The sequence below is a fragment of the Notolepis coatsorum genome (genome assembly GCF_963971535.1).
Source record: "Notolepis coatsorum genome assembly, chromosome: 18".
Lineage (NCBI taxonomy): Eukaryota > Metazoa > Chordata > Actinopteri > Aulopiformes > Paralepididae > Notolepis > Notolepis coatsorum.
In genome coordinates, this window is record NC_140182.1 from 31742877 (window position 1) to 31761423 (window position 18547).

The 18547-nt window shown below is 44.6% G+C and overlaps 1 protein-coding gene across 1 annotated transcript in view; it reads right to left on the reverse strand.

The window, feature by feature from the left end:
- znrf1 (zinc and ring finger 1) overlaps positions 1-8508 on the reverse strand; it is a 171802-nt gene extending 163294 nt beyond the window's left edge. The window contains exon 1 of the mRNA XM_084334768.1: positions 8010-8508. Within this exon, the coding sequence (XP_084190894.1) occupies positions 8010-8439 (430 nt within the window). The 5' untranslated portion in view covers positions 8440-8508. The remainder of the gene's footprint in view (positions 1-8009) is intronic.
- Between the last annotated feature and the right edge of the window lie 10039 nt (positions 8509-18547).

The following is an 18547-nucleotide window of genomic DNA, read 5'->3' on the forward strand; positions in this document are numbered from 1 at the left end:
TGTGTGCGTGTGCAATGTGTGTGTGTGTGTGTGTGTGTGATAAGAGAGGACTGTGTGTCTATATATGTCTCTCGGAGTTTAACTCTAGGGTGTGTTTGTACAGTAGGTGTACATGTGCACACTGTACACACTGTCTGTGTGTATGTGTGTGTGTGTGTGTGTGTGTGTGTGTGTACCTTTGTGCTCGTGTGTCAGTGTGCAAGCTTCTTGTGTGCATTTAGGTGTATACGGGCACACGTTTCACATTCTTGTGCACGTGTACTGTACGTGTACATGCATGCTAGTGTGTGTACAATCATGCACATGTGTGTGTGTGTGTGTGTGTGTGTGTGTGTGTGTGTGTGTGTGTGTGTGTGTGTGTGTGTGTGTGTGTGCGTGTGTGTGTGTGTGTGCGTGTGTGTGTGTGTGTGTGTGTGTGTGTGTGGTGCTGTCTGATTCCCAGGCCCTGACAAGCCAAGTCACATGAGACATTATTGTGGACCAAGGTAAGCCGATGATAACCGTGGCAACACCCCCCCCCCCCCCCGCCCCCCTCCCTCTCTCTTCCTTATCATCCCTCTTTCCATCAGTCTCTCCTTTCCCAGGAAGAAATCTCTTCAGAGAAATCCACAGGGTCTTTAATTCATGCATCATATGCTCGGGGTTATGGAGAAATAATATGATAAAGTATGTCATATATATGTGCCAGGAGCATAAATTAAAATGGATAACGTGAGGTAGTCGTTCTCAGGCGTCTTCATGTCAAGGACGAACACAATCGAGACTAGGGCTGTCGCCGACTAAGGATTTATATAGTCGACTTTGATTGGCCGAAATTTGCCGATAGTAGACTGGTAGTCGACTACCCCCGTGAATGCAAGGAAAATATATATATAATTTAAAAAAAATGTATCCCTCCATATCGGCTGTGGCGGGTGCTTAATGTCTGAAGGAGTCGACTGAAGGCTTCTTGTCCTCTGTGAAAGCATGCAATTGGTCCACTGATGGATACATCTTGATATGTCTAGTGCAGGGGTGGCCAACCCGCGGCTCGCGAGCCGCATGCGGCTCTTTGCCCATCAATGTGCGGCTCCTCAATCCATTGATAAAAAAATATATATATATAATTTTTTTGTTGTTGTTGTAATTTTGCAACCATGGGTCTCACATGGTACTTTTAACCCTGTGAGGCCCAAATAAAAAAGACATTAACTTCAGAGGCCAGAGGGTGGGGCCTATAAACACACCGGCACAGGGGTGCTGTGACTGATAGAAAAAAGAAAGTGTGTGAAATACTGTTTCAGTGCCTCTGTGCCCGTTTTCGTAGGCAGTTAGCGTCACTGGTATGCGCGCCATTAGCGTTAGCCACGCTTCTAGGCCTCTTTGCTTTTGGAAAGAATGATAAAAAAATATATATATTCGACTAAGAGGTTGGCAGTCGACTACGGCTCCTTTCGATCGATTAGTCAACTATTGGGGGTTCCCAAACTTTTCAGGCCGTGACCCCCAAATAACGGTGTCAGAGAGCCGCGACCCCCACTATTATAGGAGGTAAAAAAAGAAAAAAGAAAAAAGAAATTATAATTATTATTATTATATATATTTTTTTATAAATGGAAATGTATGGTTGAAACTAGGGCTGAGCGATAAAATGATAACGATAACTATCGCGATAAAACGTGGTCGCAAAGTTTCCATATATCGATTTTCCAAGCTTGGATATGAGCACACGCACTAACAACCAATCAGTGAAGGAGATGGCGACAGCGAAGGAGATCCGCGGTGCACCTCTGGGTAGTAAACAAGGCTGGCTAGGATCATTAGCTTGCACGCCGCTATTTGTGTGGCATGAATTCTGAGGCCACGGTTAGAGTAGTGTGGGGTATGCAGTGGACGTCGTTGCAATGTATTGGGGCGGAACGGAGTATTTTAGGGTGATAGCTTGCACGCCGTTATTTTATAGTTTACGTGCGGAGTGGGTGTGTGGCGTGAATTCTGAGGCCACGGTTAGAGTAGTGTGGGGTATGCGGTGGACGTCGTTGCAATGTATTGGGGCGGAACGGAGTATTTTAGGGTGATAGTTAGTACATTGTCATGGGATACACCGCTTGCTCTGGCTAACTGTTAGTTCCATTCTTATAATGCATATGATCCAGTGGCGGTAGGTTGCCCCCTGGTGGAATATAATAATCTAGGCACTGGTGCGTAGAAGAACGTGTGCGGACTGATGACGACATCAACTCGAGACATTCGCAGCAGCAAAACAAGTGAGTCTATTAATAGCCCGTCCATCGGCGCCGGGCATAAGAAGTTAATTAAACTTGACAGAAATTATATCGACGATAATTATCGATATCGAGTGATATCGCGATAAAAATTTTGGCCATATCGCCCAGCCCTAGTTGAAACATGCAAACGTTGAAACGCACACACACTAATAAGCATTGGAGGCTTTTAACCAGGGCCGGACTGGGGAAATCATTCAGGCCAGGAAATATAGTGCAAAATATAGCCCCAGTCAGGCCACTTTTTAAGCAGGGGGTCTGGGGGTCCCCCACCAGGAAATGTTTTGTTACAAAGACTTAATTTCCTGCATTCTGGTGCAGGATTTTTTTTATTTGTACCCTTTAAATGCCAGTGTTTGTGATGGCATCACAAATTATTGTTAAAAAACAGGCTAGCATAATTATGTATGATTAGCAACAACACTGATTTTGATGGATTTTCTGTTTTTTTGTAATGTCAGATTGAAAAAAATACAATATTTTATTCAACTTCAGCCCTGATCATAACACCACATATTCATTTTATAATTCTAACCCTTTAAATGCCAGTGTGTGTGATGGCATATATTTGCAATATATCAAATGCAAAGTAGATTTTTCTGGGGGGATTATTACAGGCTAGCATGTGTCAATGATTAGCAACAGTTTTTTGTAAGGGTCCCGCCTCCACCAATCACATGCGGCTCCCTTTGTGTGTGTGTAAGAGCAAGAGAGAGAGAGAGAGATAGTTCTCCAACTTGTGTGAGTTGCAGTGATCTCCTGGTTGTTCCCCACCTAGGTTATCTAACTATTGCGCTGCTGCAACTAGAAACACTGGCCTGGCCTGCTTCTAAGTTCAGTGGCCTGACTGCATAAAATAAAAAAATAAAAAAATAAAAATATATATCGTTTTTTTTAATCATCTGGCGACCCCCACTTTGGGAACCCCTGAACTATTCAACTAATCGAGGTCAGCCCTAATCGAGACACATCAGGCCACAGACTCCCATTGGTTAGAATATTGTCTAAAGACCCCCATCTGAGAAGACGCTGGCTGCTGGAAATGATCAAGTAAATGGTAAATGGCTGCATTTATATAGCATCTTTTATCCAAAGCGCTTTACAATTTGTTCCTCACATTTTGACCCATTCACTCACACATTCACACACCGACGGTGGAGGCAACCATGCAAGGTGCCGACCTGCACATCGGGAGCAATTAGGGGTTAAGTGTCTTGCTCAAGGACACTTTGGGCTAGATCCACAAAGAATGGATTGCATGGTGCTAATTGCACCCTTACTTACAATTCATTATGAATTGAAAATGGGGGACCCTGATGTAAACAAGACGAAAGTCTTTCTCTGGTCTGCATAACCTTAACAATTGTGTGTATTGAGCCGTACTGTATTGTACCCATTCTGCAATCTGTTAATAAAATTGTCATTCAATCAATCACCGCGCAGGTTGCAGAATGGGTACAATACAGTATGGCTTTCAATTCAAGTTGAAGTAAAGCAGGGATTCTGAAACATAAAGTCCAGGACTAGGGTTCGCTGGACCATATGGGGAAAAAATATATATCATAAATATATATATTTTTTGTATTCTCTTTTCAGCTTCAGATATATCATTTGATTTGTTTTAAGTGTTTTAGGTCACCCTCTCTGAGCACAGCCAACCCTCAGTAGGCTTGGGGCGTGGCCTTCTGTTCACTAGACACTATAAAGGACCTTACACCACTCAGCTATGTGACTGATGGGCCAATCCGAGTAACCAGAGTATATTTAAGCATTACATCACGCGCAGGAGTGGTTTGTGAACAATAAACCATGCCTAGGGGTGGTCGTTAGGCCCGAGGCGCAGCCGAGGGTTGTTAGACCCTCCTAGGCATGGTTTATTGTTCACAAATCACGACTGCAAGTGGTGTAATGCTTTTATACAACTGCCACATTCATCCAATCTTATTGCTATACAATAAACACACATTAATCAAAGATTTATTGAAAAAACCATCCGCCAGAAAAAGTAGTTCCCACAACAACAAAAAAGACAAGTTGCCTCCATGTGGAAGCAGCTCGGAAGTGCATCCAACCAACTAACACATCCAACTGTGTGTTATTGGAATGATTGAGAGAAGTTGCCTCCATGTGGAAGCAGCTCGGACGTGCATCCAACCAACTAACACATCCAACTGTGTGTTATTGGAATGATTGAGAGAAGTTGCCTCCATGTGGAAGCAGCTCGGAAGTGCATCCAACGGATCCAACAAACTAACACATCCAACTGTGTGTTATTGGAATGATTGATTGAACATTTTATTACCAGATGCAGAATGGGTACAATACAGTACGGCTCAATACACACAATTGTTAAGGGGATGCAGACCTACTTTCTATATAACTTCATTCTTAGATGCTTCTATAGAAAGTAGGTAAAACAAATTAAAATGTTTTCTTTGCCCTATAGGAAAAAAAGTTTTCTTCGCCCTATTTTTTTATTTATTTTTTTAAACCTACTTTAGAGGGCCTAAACTTAACCAGTTGGAAACCAGGCGTACAGTAATAAAATTAGCAATCAACCAATCAAGCAATTCAATAGGCCATGCTCACTTAAAACATTGCAACACCCAGCTCTCTCTCAGTCTGACTCTCCTCCGCCGTTGCAGACAGGAGTGTGTGTGTGTGTGTGTGTGTGTGTATATGAGTGTGTATGTGTGTGTGTGCGTGTGTGTGTGTGTGTGTGTGTGTGTGTGTGTGTGTGTGTGTGTGTGTGTGTGTGTGTGTGTGTGTGTGTGTGTGTGTGTGTGTGTGTGTGTGTGTGTGTGTGTGTGTGTGTGGGTGGGTGTCTGTGTGTGTGTGGGTGTGTGTGGGTGTGCCAGACAGTGTGAGAGTGAGAGTGAGCTCTGCAGTCAGGGGGAAGGAAGAAGAAATTTTAAATAAAATTGCAAATAATCAATCAATCAATCCGCGATTTTTCTTTTGTTCTACAATGACTCATGACCCATCAATTACATCATCCAACATTGTTTAAAGGACTAAGACATTCGCCGTGACAGAATCGCTTTATATTTAGTCGTTATGACGCTATCAACATATCCATTTGTTAAAGATTATTGTCCGCCATCTTGTTTTCTCCGAAGAATCCGCACGGCGGAGTGATGTGATTCGGTTGTGGGCGGGTCCTGGGACCAGGAGCGTGGATTGTGACCTATACATACTCAGAATCGAGAAATTTGCATGCCGTTGTACAGTATAATATGCAATATCTTCAAGGAAGCAGATTGGATATCTGAAACGGCTTGATTCTGTTGATATCCAGGGGGGTAGGCATCAAAGGGCTTTACTCATCACTCACATTTGGGGTGATGTTACATCAACAAATCAAATTATGAGATTGAAAGACATGATTTCCATTGTACCGAATCCTTTAAGTAATCCAGTTGATGTCCATCATGTGTTATGTAATGTGTTCATCATATGTTAACCATTTCACTGCCACACTAAATAAGGTTAACCCTTTCACTACCACACTACAGATGGTTAACTGTATGTAGTGTGGTTGTGAAAGGGTTAAGTAATCCATTTCTGCGTGGTAACAGGATGTGTGGAACAGGATCACAATCGAACTACTGTGAGGAAATCGGACGTAACGTTTACCTTTTCTCTTTCATTTAGACGGCACGCTGTAAGCAGGGGTGCATTGGTCATGGGACGGGGTTGCACGCAGTTACCAAGCAACCGGCTCTGTGAGCAGAAGCATGCGCAAGCACATGCACGGATGTGCACGCGTGTGCACACCAGAATGTGCTGCACTCGACTGATGTGCCAACTCGCCAAGTACCCACCTGGCTACTTTGCATAACAATAGCTCAGGTCGTCAGGTGTGTTCAAATACGTCCTCAGATACATTCACACAAAACTTGTGAATGAAATGTGTTACATTCCATTCCTAGAGGCAATTAGGCATTGTCTTTAGTCTGTGCGCACGCGAGGGAACATGTATGCGCATGCGCGGGAGCGCGCGTGCACGTGGCGTCATTAAAACACAGTGCAACCAGGTATGACATCACCAATGCACCACTGGCTGTAAGTGTGTATCACAGCTCACAATATGGAAACGAGAAGAGAGATGCCTACACCCTGTGCTTCCTGCGGGGGAAGGCCTGCGAGTGCTGCTGTCCCCCACCTCAATACGGATTTCAATGGACAATAGTGGTAATTAATTTCAAATAAAATACTTGTCGTTGAGCGATGAGAAAAATATTCAAGAATCCAGGGTCCATGCTGTCAGCTGTCAACCTATATGTGTACGGTATTGTCCAGAATGGATCAGAACTGTAGGCATGATGTCTAGTGTGGACAGAGACACAGACACACGGACAGGAGCGCTCTCGCAATACAATCACACAGACAATGACGGATATCGGCATGTCTCCCAGACCCAAACATAGTAGGCTAAATTAACTAAATTTAGTGTATAGTCCTCCTGGGACCCGTGTTCATTCAATCACACTGTGTACTCTTGTCATGAGGGAGACCCACTAGACACAGGCCTGTGACTCATTCTTGGTCTCGACCCATAGTTTGCGAAACACTCGTATGAAATATCTGTGTAAAGAAATCTGAGAATTTTCTCAAATACATGACTTTTACTTGGGTCTCTCTCTTTCTCTCCTTTTTCAATCCATCCCTCTCTCCAACTCCCCTGCCTCCATCCTTCCCAGCCCCCCATCCTCCTCCTTCGCTCACTCCATCGTTGCCTCTCTTCCTTCTCCCCCGTTCTCTATCATATCCCTCCGTCCCTCTCCATCCTAAACTCCTCCAACCCTCTCTCTGTTCCACTCCCTCCATCCATGCCGTCTCCTTCCAATCCTCTCTCCTTCCATTCCTCTCTCCTTCCATTCCTCTCTCCTCCCCTCCTCTCTCCTCCCCTCCGTTCTCCTCCCCCGGCTCCCGCCTGACGTCCCCCCACTTTCCCCTCTGTCTGTTATTCCACGCTCTCTTCTCCCTCTCCTCTCCCTCCCTCCTTCCCTCTTCTCCTCCTTCCCTCTCCATCCTCTATCCTCTCTCTCTCTTCCTACCTCCCCTTTTCTCCTTCCCTCCCTCTCCCACCTCTCCCCCCTTCACTCCATCTCTCTCCCTCCTTCACTCTCTCTCTCTCACTCTCTCTCTCTCTCTCTCTCTCTCTCTCTCTCTCTCTCTCTCTCTCTCTCTCTCTCTCTCTCTCTCTCTCTCTCTCTCTCTCTCTCTCTCGCTCTCTCTCTCTCTAATCAGCAGGCTAATTGGTTGAGCCAGATTTGGCAGCATGGCTTATTAGTGTCGTTTCTCACAACAAGGCAGGAATGACCTCCAGTATCCAGCATGCGCACAGCGAGGTCCACCGGCGGAGTGCACCGATTCATTTCATTTCTCTGTATACCTCCTATACTGTCAGCTCTCTGTCTCTCGCCTCTCTCCCGTGAGAGCATGCACATAATAAGCGCACGCGCGCACACTTATAACAAGCACACATGGATTTATGCACAGGCTCACACCCGCGTGCGCGCTCAAGCGCGAGCACTCTCCCTCCCTCTATCATAGGGCGGCAGAGTGCAGTTTCTTGGATGAGAGGTCAAGTTTAATGACACCTGCATTGATGTCATTCATCAGCAGCCAATACAGTAGCTCCTGATGGTAAAACATGTAGGCAATTGCGCAGGTGTGAGTGAGTGAGTGAGTGAGTGTGTGTGTGTGCGTGCGTGCGTGCGCAAGTTTGTTGCCACTTACCACTGTGCGCGCTGAACCAGCGGGGTGCGATGTGCAGGGGCAAGGTGTCCGCCAGCGACCCCCGGGACCCCAGGTAGAGCATACCGTCCGTGTGGTGGTGGTGGTGCCCTCCGCCCCCCGTGTCCTGGAAGCCGTTACCGTGCAGCAGGGGGGCATGAGCGTTAGGGCCAGACCCCGCTCCGGCTCTCATGTCCGAGTCCGTGCCCCTGCTGGGGGTGTAGAACCCGAAGGGCACGGCGGGATGATTGTGCTCGATGCCCATCCCGGCCACGGAGCTCACCGAGCGGCTTCGCAGGCCCATGGTGGTGCCGTTGTTGGGTCGGTAGTGGGTGAAGTGGGCCGAGGAGGGTGGCACCGCGCTGTCATCCGTAGAGACGCCGGGGAATAAGGTGCCCCGGGGCCGCCCGGCCGTGCTCTGCTTGCCCCCCATCCAAAGCGCACCCCCCCTGAGTGGAAATGGGTGGGGGTTCTCGTTGAAATGGGGCTCAAGGGGTCGAGAGAGCCGTCACGGACGATCGCCCCCCCCCACCCACCCTCCCCTCCCTCCCCCGGCACGCCTGTCTGTCTGTCTGTCTGTCTGCCCGTCTGCCCGCAGTGTGGTCTTCTCTTCTTCTCGCCCCTCTATAGCTGCTTCCAACCCGGGCTTGTCAAGTCTGACTACAGCAGCTGTGGATCTCGCCGGCAGACGCAACAGCCCGTTTCTCCTCCGCGGAACGGAACATGTCTCTCGATTCACCGCCTCACTCGAGAAATAATAAACCACGAGATAATAAGGCGAAATGATAAGTTGGGCAATATAAAAAAAAAAAGGCAATGACAAAAAAATATTAAAACTGATGTATTCCTTTGATCTCCCGATAATTAGAGGCGTATAGCCGTTATAGCCAGGACGCAGCCAGCAACACGTCCTCCTCCCCTCCTGTCCTGAGTGACAGGACACAGTCCGGTGTCGGGGACACTACAGCCCGGTGACAGGACAGCGAGGACACAGCCCGGTGACAGGAGGACAGCGAGGACACAGCCTGCCCCAAATCTCAAACAGCAAGCGAGGAGGATGACAAGCAGAACGCGGCACGAAAACAGCACATCCAGCAATAGCCGCGCAGCGCAGCGCTCCGCACCGTATGCACTCTCCTCTCTCTCGCGCCGCGCGCCTATATATTATTTTCTATCGCCTCAGCTGATCTCAGCCATTATGACAACTGTTGCCGTCTGTCTGGCCAGTCAGTGGCCACCGATGACGGTCTGTCTTTCTCTCCACAGACGACGTCGTGTTGTTGTCGTCCCCGCCGCTCGTCTGTCTGTCGCTCGGTTTCCCTCCCAGTCCCCGCCGCCGCCGCCGCCGCCGGATTCTTCTCCCGGAGATTCGGGTCACGGTGTGCCGCTGCCGCTCCTCTGCGCGCTCATATCGCTGCTGCTGCCGCTGGCGCGACAATGGAGGCGGCCAGTGCGCAAACTCGGATTATTACCAAACAATACAGACAGGACGGAGACAGTGTGAGGAGATAAGGGCATACAGTTTGTTTAATCCTTAATGAGGAGGAAATCCGAGGAATGGACAGACATGATCTTTATTTTTATAAATTATGTTCTTGTTGTCGTACCCCGACCCCGACAAGAAAGCAAGGCCTGGTTGGTGTTGTCATTAACAAGTAATGCACACTGCACACACACACAGAGCGCAGATTTTTCACCATATGTTGAATAATTGAGATTACGCGCTCACATATTTCGTGTGGGATTACTTGGTCTAATCCCCTGTGTGTGTGTGTGTGTGACGTGTGTGTATCTAATAATTAGGTTGGTTGGCCTTTATTAGCAGTTGAGCGGTGCTCCTCTTGTCTCCCAAACAGACTTGGCGGCTTGGCCGCGTTACAGAATAAGGCAAAGTCTGACTAAAGCCATAACTTTACTAAAACTATAAACGCATCATGGTTATAACAATAGCCTATAAATAATATTGTCTTTTTCTCTCACTGGCACACAAACACAAAGTAACAAAGTATTTGTACTCAAGCACTGTACTTAAGTACAAATTCTGTACTTTACTAGAGTATTTACACTTTAGGGAACTTTGAAATGTAGTGGAGTAAAAGTACAAAGGAAATGTTGCACTTTTTAAGATTTTGGATAGAAAACGTGGCAAAAATGGATGAAGATGATGTACTTTCAAGCCTGCCAACTTCAAGAGGACGTAATCATCAGAGCCAGAATAACTGGACCACATACCACTTTGACATATCCTGTAGAGGTCAATGGTTGGAGGCAGTGCCAAGCACTGTATAATGCACAAACATCCTATGCATTATTTTACATTTGATACTAAAGTACATTTATTATCAAATACGTCTCACTCTCTACTTTTACTTGAGTATGATTTTGAATGCTTTTACTTTTACCAGAGTACTATTTTATCTGGGTATTTCAACTTTTACTTAAGTAAAGAAACTGTACTTCATCATCACTGCACACACACACACACAGCTTTATTCAACCCATAATATGCGTTTTCCTGTCAGTGACTCTGAGTGACTGCAACAAACAAGCTGTTGTTATTGGTACTGGTTCATCTAATACATAATCAATATTACCGGTTGTCTTTGAAATGTATACCTTGTATGAACAGCATTGCTCATGGGTTATGTATGTTAGGCGGGGCCACCTTCCTCTCACCTGGACTGACTGGATCTACACACATCAAGCTGGTATCAAATGTTCTCATGAGTCAAACAGGCTACACACTGATTTAATGGAACGTGTTGGATGCAGAGTGTTTCAGGAAAGTGTAGAGCAAACTGTTAATTAAATGGCTGGCTGAACTGTCCACTTCCTGTACAGTAAATTAAAAGAACATCATCGATCCGCTGCCATATAACCTGCAGTATCAGTGGCTTCCCTGTTTCATTTCCCAAATGACCTGCTAGAACTGTAAAAGAAAGAAGAATACTATGAATTAGAAGAAAATAAATAATCTGCAGATCAAGAGAAGTAACTCCACAAAGCAACACCGGGAGGGTTTATTTATTTATTAAAATTATTTCCCCGTAGTTTACATTCAGAGTCATTTTGCAATCAATCACAGCTTGAATAAGGCCCACAGGTCATTGTGCTATGGACATCAATCATGTAATAGGGGATTTCATAGGAATCAACACACCAATCTCATTACAAGTATAACAAAAGGGATGAATCAATCATTTGACTGAAATGTAAAACAAAATCAAGATGGAATTGAATTAGCAGCATTTTCATTCTCTCAATCTTCTATCTAACGTGATTCACGTGACTGACTGACTGAAAACACAAGTTCAACAGACCCGTCCGCCTCCTGAAACAACATGCCACGCTGCTGCCACCTGGTTGCAGACAGATGTATTGCACATTCAATTTCACCCACACAATAAGTGCAAATCCTCCGTGACTTTAGTGCCCAGTACATTGGGATTCATTAAACCTCGGAGAACGGTAGTGTTATTGAGATACTGTCACTATTCTTCCTGGGGTCCACATAGGTTTGATATCAGCAAACTAAGGAGAAGGATGATTAGGTGACCTCGTTGTCAAGAGACTGCAATGGGAATGTGGCCAGGAACGTTGAGGGAACCCCCTACCCTTTACGACGGACACCCTGTGGGTCGTGACCTTAGTAAGTCAGGACCAGTGGTGCAGTGCTGGTATAACTCGGTATAACGGTGTTATACCTCGGTCACTGAGGCTGAAGTACGCGCAATCGCTTTTTACATGGCATTATCCAACCGGACTCCCGGAGAAGCATGCAGCTGCAGAGCCGCAGAGCCAGCGGCGCTCTCTGGGCCGCGCGCTGACGGCCGCGCTGTGAGGCAATAGTATCCAGCTGCAGGACGAGAGCAGCCAAAAAAAACTGTGCATGCGCGCGCACGCGCACGCGCGTGGAGCGTTTGACCTACTGTCAATTTGCCACTGCACCACTGGTCAGGACCAGTGTTGTAGTGTAAGTGGGGGGAGCACACCTATAGCTTTGCACGGCATCTGGCTTTGCGAGATCCATCGTGAGAACCTTGCGAGAATCCATCTCGTCAGGCTTTAAATTATGCACTTGTACCAGGACCACAGTGGTTAGGACCAATCAGCGTCCTTTGAGGAACTACTGGCAGCTACAGGCAAAGACCTCGGAGCAGGTCCTAAATTATAATTATAAATTATAGATACTCAGCCCAGTATTTCTTTTTAAAGTTCCTGTTTATTTTTTAAAGTGCCCATTCCAAACAGTTTTAGAGTTATTCGAGTTGGAAGAAATCCATCCCAGGCGTTGTTTTAAACCATGGAGCACAGCCAGCGGTGCGCATGGGGGAGATAAACGGGGGAGGGGGGGTTGGGGAGGGACTGTAGAGGGGGGGGGGGGTGTAGAGGGGGGTTGTAGAGGGGGGGGGGGGTCTAGAGGGGCCAACTGCTCTTGCCCTTTTTCACAGAGCGGCCGTTTTCAGATTGAGAAACTGAAGTAAAATTTGGCACCACACATTGCAGGCGTCACTTTCCTGGCTGAAAGGGAAGCCTAAAAAGACACCAATTTAACCAAGAAACCACAACAGAGGGACTCTTGGCCAGATGTATTTGTATTTCATGAAGGGCACTCAAAGGGACTTTGAACGCCCTGAGCGAGGACCGTGGGGGGGGGGGGGGGGGGGGGGGGCTACTGAGATGTTAAAAAAACCTACAGAGATGGATTGTGGAGGGATGAGAGCTGAAAACTTCACAAACAGATAGATAGAATTACTAACCTAAATGTCTGCTGACATGCGTGTGTGAATAAGGAATACAGTCTTATAATAAAGAATGGGAATAGTTTCATAGCCAACACTGTAAAAAATAAATGTTTTTTCACAGGAAATTCACTGTATTATTTTACAGATTACTTTTGTTTTTCTACTTTAAGTGTAAATGCCATAAAAATACAGTAAATTACCTTTTATCAAAATATTAAATAAAGGTTGTAATCTGTAAATGTATTTGATTTTACTGTAATTTGACAGTAAGTATTTGGCAACCATTGATGCCAGACATTTACCGTTTTTTTGCAGCTTTTTTTCTTACAGTGAAGCCTTCAGACTATGTCCTGTGGTAATGACGGTTTTTAACTAAAATATTGTTGGGAGAGACTCTCACCCATTGAAATAACACGTGTGGTTGAGCCGTCAGGTCCACCCCTCACCGAACGGTGCGAGCCAAGCCAAAAGGATGCATGTGTAAAGTCCAGCGGAGCGGAAACCGGTCATTGGTGTGAATAAACAACTGGGTGCGTCCGTCCGTTTACACCCACGTTCCGTTCATCTTGAAGATCCACACGTTAACCCTTTCACTGCCACACTACCAAATGGTTAACCCTTTCACCGTGACAATACAGCATGTTAACCCTTTCACTGCCACACGACAAAGGGTTGACCCTTTCACAACCACACTACAGAAGGTTAAGCATCTGTATAGTGTGGTAGTGAAAGGTTAACCTTCTGTAGTGTGGCAGTGAAAGGGTTAACCCTTTGGCAGTGTGGTAGTGAAAGGGTTAAACCCGGTGGCTGAACAGAGTAATGTGTGACAGATCTGCGGATGTCAGATGAGACCTGAATGCTTCTCCTTTTCCAAGGCTGATCATCACTTTTTAGCACCTCTTTCTGTGGAAGCCGCAGTTATTAAGCCTCTACAATTCTGTAATTAGTAACTACAGAGCTGTATGGAATCTACCCTTCATGAGTAGAATAATCAAAGAAGTCTTCTGCCGACAACTTAGCAACTGTTTAACCTCAAACTGTTTCTTAAGAGATTGGATTTCGACCCCACCGATTCCACGCTAAATTTCAATCCTAGTGTTAAATCGGTCCAACACCGTCGACCATTCGATACTACTAGACAGACTGAAGAACTCGGTTGAACTTTACAGCACAGTTCTAGATTGGTTCAAATCCTATCCGTTCCTAGAATAAAAAAACATTGAACCTGTGAGTGCTGGTCCGGCTACCCTGCTTTTTGATATATAGAATTAAAACAAAACATGGCGAAGCAGCATTCAGTTAGAATCTCAGATCTGCCACAGCTCTCACTCTTAACAGTCAAAAAATGTTCATGTTCACCATTGCCTTTAAATAAAATGCAATGACAGTGAGGGCAGCCCACTGATAATTGCACTTTGACTTTTATTCTCCATTAACTCATTCAGCGCCATACCCGAGTAAAGTCGGGTTATCTCACCAGCGGTTGAGCACCATACCAGAGTATAGTCAGGTTTTGGCCGTTTTTTCTTTTATTCGATTTTTTTTATTCATTACAGGCTCACGGACCTCAGTGTTACCATTGGAACTCATTCTGAGACCCTGAGAGTGCAATACCTTTGAAACCTTATTTCACACTGTGTGTCACATCTAATGTCGTCCGGGCGGAGAATTTAGACCAAGCCAAGTAAATCGCTTCATCCGAGCACTTTTAAACTCGTTCAGCACACTTGAGGCATATCTTGTGCCACTTCATGTCAGGGACCCGATCAACATCAATACTGAAAATTGCGATCAGACAATTGGAATATTCTTTTTGGAATAACCCCGATCAAAGGTAAGGACTATCTGACGTCAATTCCACCTTGATCCTACAATGATTTCATATCGATCCAGCCGATCAACGTATGTAGTATTCAAAACGAATGCCATTGCTGGCGATCAAAGCATAAAAAAACGAACCCTCCCCCCCTTTCATGCATTCATGATGAAACATTAGGGATGCAACGAATGCCAAAACCGAATACCGAAAATAGGAAACAGTTGGCCGAAAACCGAATGCCGAAAGGCCGAAAATGATTAATATAAATATATATATAATGTATATATTTTTTTTCAGCTACCTGATTATGGCAAAAGACATAATTATAGCAAAACTTAACTTAAATAATATTAATAATCACTATTATGGGCCCATAAAACATTTATTCAGCACTTTTGAATGCATACATTAATTCCAGACTGACTGCTGAAAGATTGTACAATTTAAACATTTTCTCTTAGCATACAACAAAATGTGCATTAAAGTCAAGTGCATTTTCTTTTCTCTGTAGGATAACTACAACAAAGTGCATTCAGAACAAAGCCAAGGTGCTTTAAAACTGCATAAAGATCTGCATAAATACACACACACACACACACACACACACACACACACACACACACACACACACGAGAGGGAGAATAGTTTATAGCAGACTTAACCCTTTATCTGCCGGAGATTATTCTCATCTTAATCCCTTCTCTGCCAGTACTGTAAGTCTATGGAGATGTTCCCCTTCTTTGCAGCGCTATAACTTTTTAAATTGTATTGCTAAATTGACATTACTATGGCCCATTCAACATCAAGTATCTATCGTTTAGGATGTAGCAACGTTCTACTTTTTCATTCACACATTCATACTAAAATACGGTCTAAAGTATAAATATGTTTTTATCGTTTTCTGCAGCATTCCATAGAACGTGAGTTATAGCCATAAAAACATATATTAGATCATAAAATGTAGTTCGATACCGATTGACGTCAGATAAAAAATTTCAATTGTACAAGGTCCTAAACGTCATGACTCATCATCTGATGTTGACCGGAGGGGGGGGGGGGGGGGTCATTTATAATGCAATGACCGACGTTAAATGAATCATGTAGTATGGGTGATATATTGATCATAGCAGTTTGTATCGAAAATGGTAAACAAACAGGCTGAAACTCACCCCAGTCTCCTCGTAGCGTTGAGTGATGAGCATGGAGCAAAAAGATTGCTATTATGGGATGTTGATATATGCGATCCATTTCCAGGTTGTATAATACTATATACGTCCAAATAACGTTGTTTATTGAGTTATGGCAACCGATCGATTATCCAGTGTGTCGAGATGGAGTCCGAAATATGGGTGAGCACCACTTCCGGCCGATCACTTCCGGTTTTGGCAACTCGCCGATCGGCCACCAGGTGGCGGTCTTGAACCGTTGGAGAGTTGAGAGGAGATCTACAGCACCCGTCAAATCTCTGTGGGTGAAATATGATTGCCATGACAGATTTTTGAAATATTGATCTCAAAGACGCTGTAAAACGTCATTGGCAGATTACGCATGGCGAGGAATGACGTCTAAACACGTCATTGGCGATTAAAGGGTTAATGATGTTACTGTAGTGGTTACTGAGTCATAATTCACGGCGTTCTAGCCTACATGGAAGGACTGTTGTATTTACTACATCTCCCGTAACTATTAGCGGGGGATGACGTAGCTTAACACATTGATTGCCATGCAGTATGCCCATCATTATACCCAGTCTGCCACCGCTGTAAGCCTATGGAGATGTTTACCTTCTTTGCAGGGCTATAACTTTTTAAATATTATAGTAGCTGTATCTGCATTACTATGGCCCATTCAACATCAATTATCTATCGTTCCGTATGTGGGAACGTTATATTTTTTCATTCATACATTGTTGTGTTAATACCGTCGAGAATATAAGTATGTTTTTAAGCTTTTCTGCTGTAATTCCAAAAACGCTAGTTATAGGCCCTGACGTATATGATAGATTATCGATTGACGTTTCTTTCCTATACACGCTATATTAAAAAATTCAAATGTATATGATCGGTATACATTATGCTTCATCATGCGTGAAGGAAAGGGGGGGGGGGTCATTTATAATTCCTTGATAGTCAGTAACGGCTTTATTTAGTATGGGTTGATATATTGATCAGACTGATTGCAAACAAAGAAATGGACAATCGGGCTGAAAATAACGTTAGTGTCCTCTTACCGTTCGCCGATGAGACTGGAGGAAAAAGATCCCAATTATTTGACGTCGATCTCCTAGATCCATTTCCGGTTTGTAAATCATATCGATTATTGCGTTTCAAAAGCGATCCAAATGCACTCGAGTGTGTATATTGATCCACGCCACAATATATCTCTGGCAGAGGAATTTCCTCGATGCACCAATCGCCACTTCCGGTTTGGCGTGAGTGTAACTCGCCCGACCATCCACCAGGCGGCGGTATTGAGGCGTTGCAATCTCAGACAGGGTGCCGCTGCAGTCCGGAGGGAGGCTGGATGAATTATGAATGCCATGGCGAAAAAATTAAATATTGATCCCAATAACGATTTACGACGTTGTTGGCATTCAACGCATGGCGGGCAATAACGACTTACGCCGTTTTTGGCGCACAATGTGTTAAGAGATACTAGTGTTAGCTAGCTTAACGCTAACGCTAGTTAAAAAGGTTTTTAACCGCAACGGGCATATAGTAATGGCGAGGATATAAAGCATGTTAAAGACGCATTTATTGAATGTGTTGCTCGCGGAGTTTACATAGAAACAGCGCGACTCCCAAGACAAGAGGAGTTATCACAGGCTGTAGAACGCAGGAAGAGCTGCCAAGCTGCTCACGTTACACGTTGCGCATGCTATGTCTGTAGCCGCGTTTTGATTACGTCATCACAACAACACGTTAGGTTACAAATTTGACATTCTGTGATATATTTTCGGTGCTAAAACCCTTTCGGCCGAAAGCCGAAAGTGACCTTTTTAACAATTTTCGGCCGATAATTTTCGGTGGTCGAATATTCGGTGTATCCCTATGAAACATAATACCTATTATATACCTTTGATTTGGAAATTTTTACCATGTTGGACGAGGGATAGTTACTGTCAAATGAGCCATTGTATTGTCTCCATAGCTATAATATAGAATATAGATATAGCCCTGCAAACACCGCGACGCACAGTGGAAATCCCTATCTCTTAACACTTTCAGAGCCCAAGCTTAATCTTGATTTACTGTTTGAATGCCCACCAACCACTTCAATGTTAGCGTTAATAACGCCTAATCTATGTTATAAATTATGGCTATGTGTCTAATCTGCCCGTCGCTTATCAATGACTCGTTTTCCAGTCAACATTGTCAAAGCGGATTGTTTTTTTATCGGTTCATTTTCGTTTTATAGCATTTTGAAAAGCCCTCGTTTTCAAGGAAAATATAAATATTCCATGATAATCGCCCTTTACTGGAATATTCTAGAATACACAAAAACGTTGTCATTTTTCGGCCTATTTATGAATCGTTTTCAAATAAGCGCAAGATTAACGATAGTATGTGTACGTATGCACGCTATATAGGCGATCTGAAAAATCGATTCTCTGATTTCCTCAAAGCGATCGCGCACAAACAGCCACATCACACATAGGGCGAATGCTGAGATCTCAGCAAATACAACTCTGATTATCCCAAGACTTGTAAAATAGACTCCTTACCTCAGATCAGATGTTCTCCAAATTCCTGATCGCCATTCCAAAAATCTATCGCTTTTATTGATCCAACGCTACATACTGTACATATGTATTCCACGCTGTTCTGAGGCTCCACAATGAATCCGATCGGCTCGGGTTACATGCCTGAGAAGTAAAATGTGGATTCCGGATTTTTCTTTTCTCATCCATTTTCATTGAGTCCATTCCAAAAGGGTGCATTACCATCTGGGAGACGATAGGGGGCGGTTTTTTCACA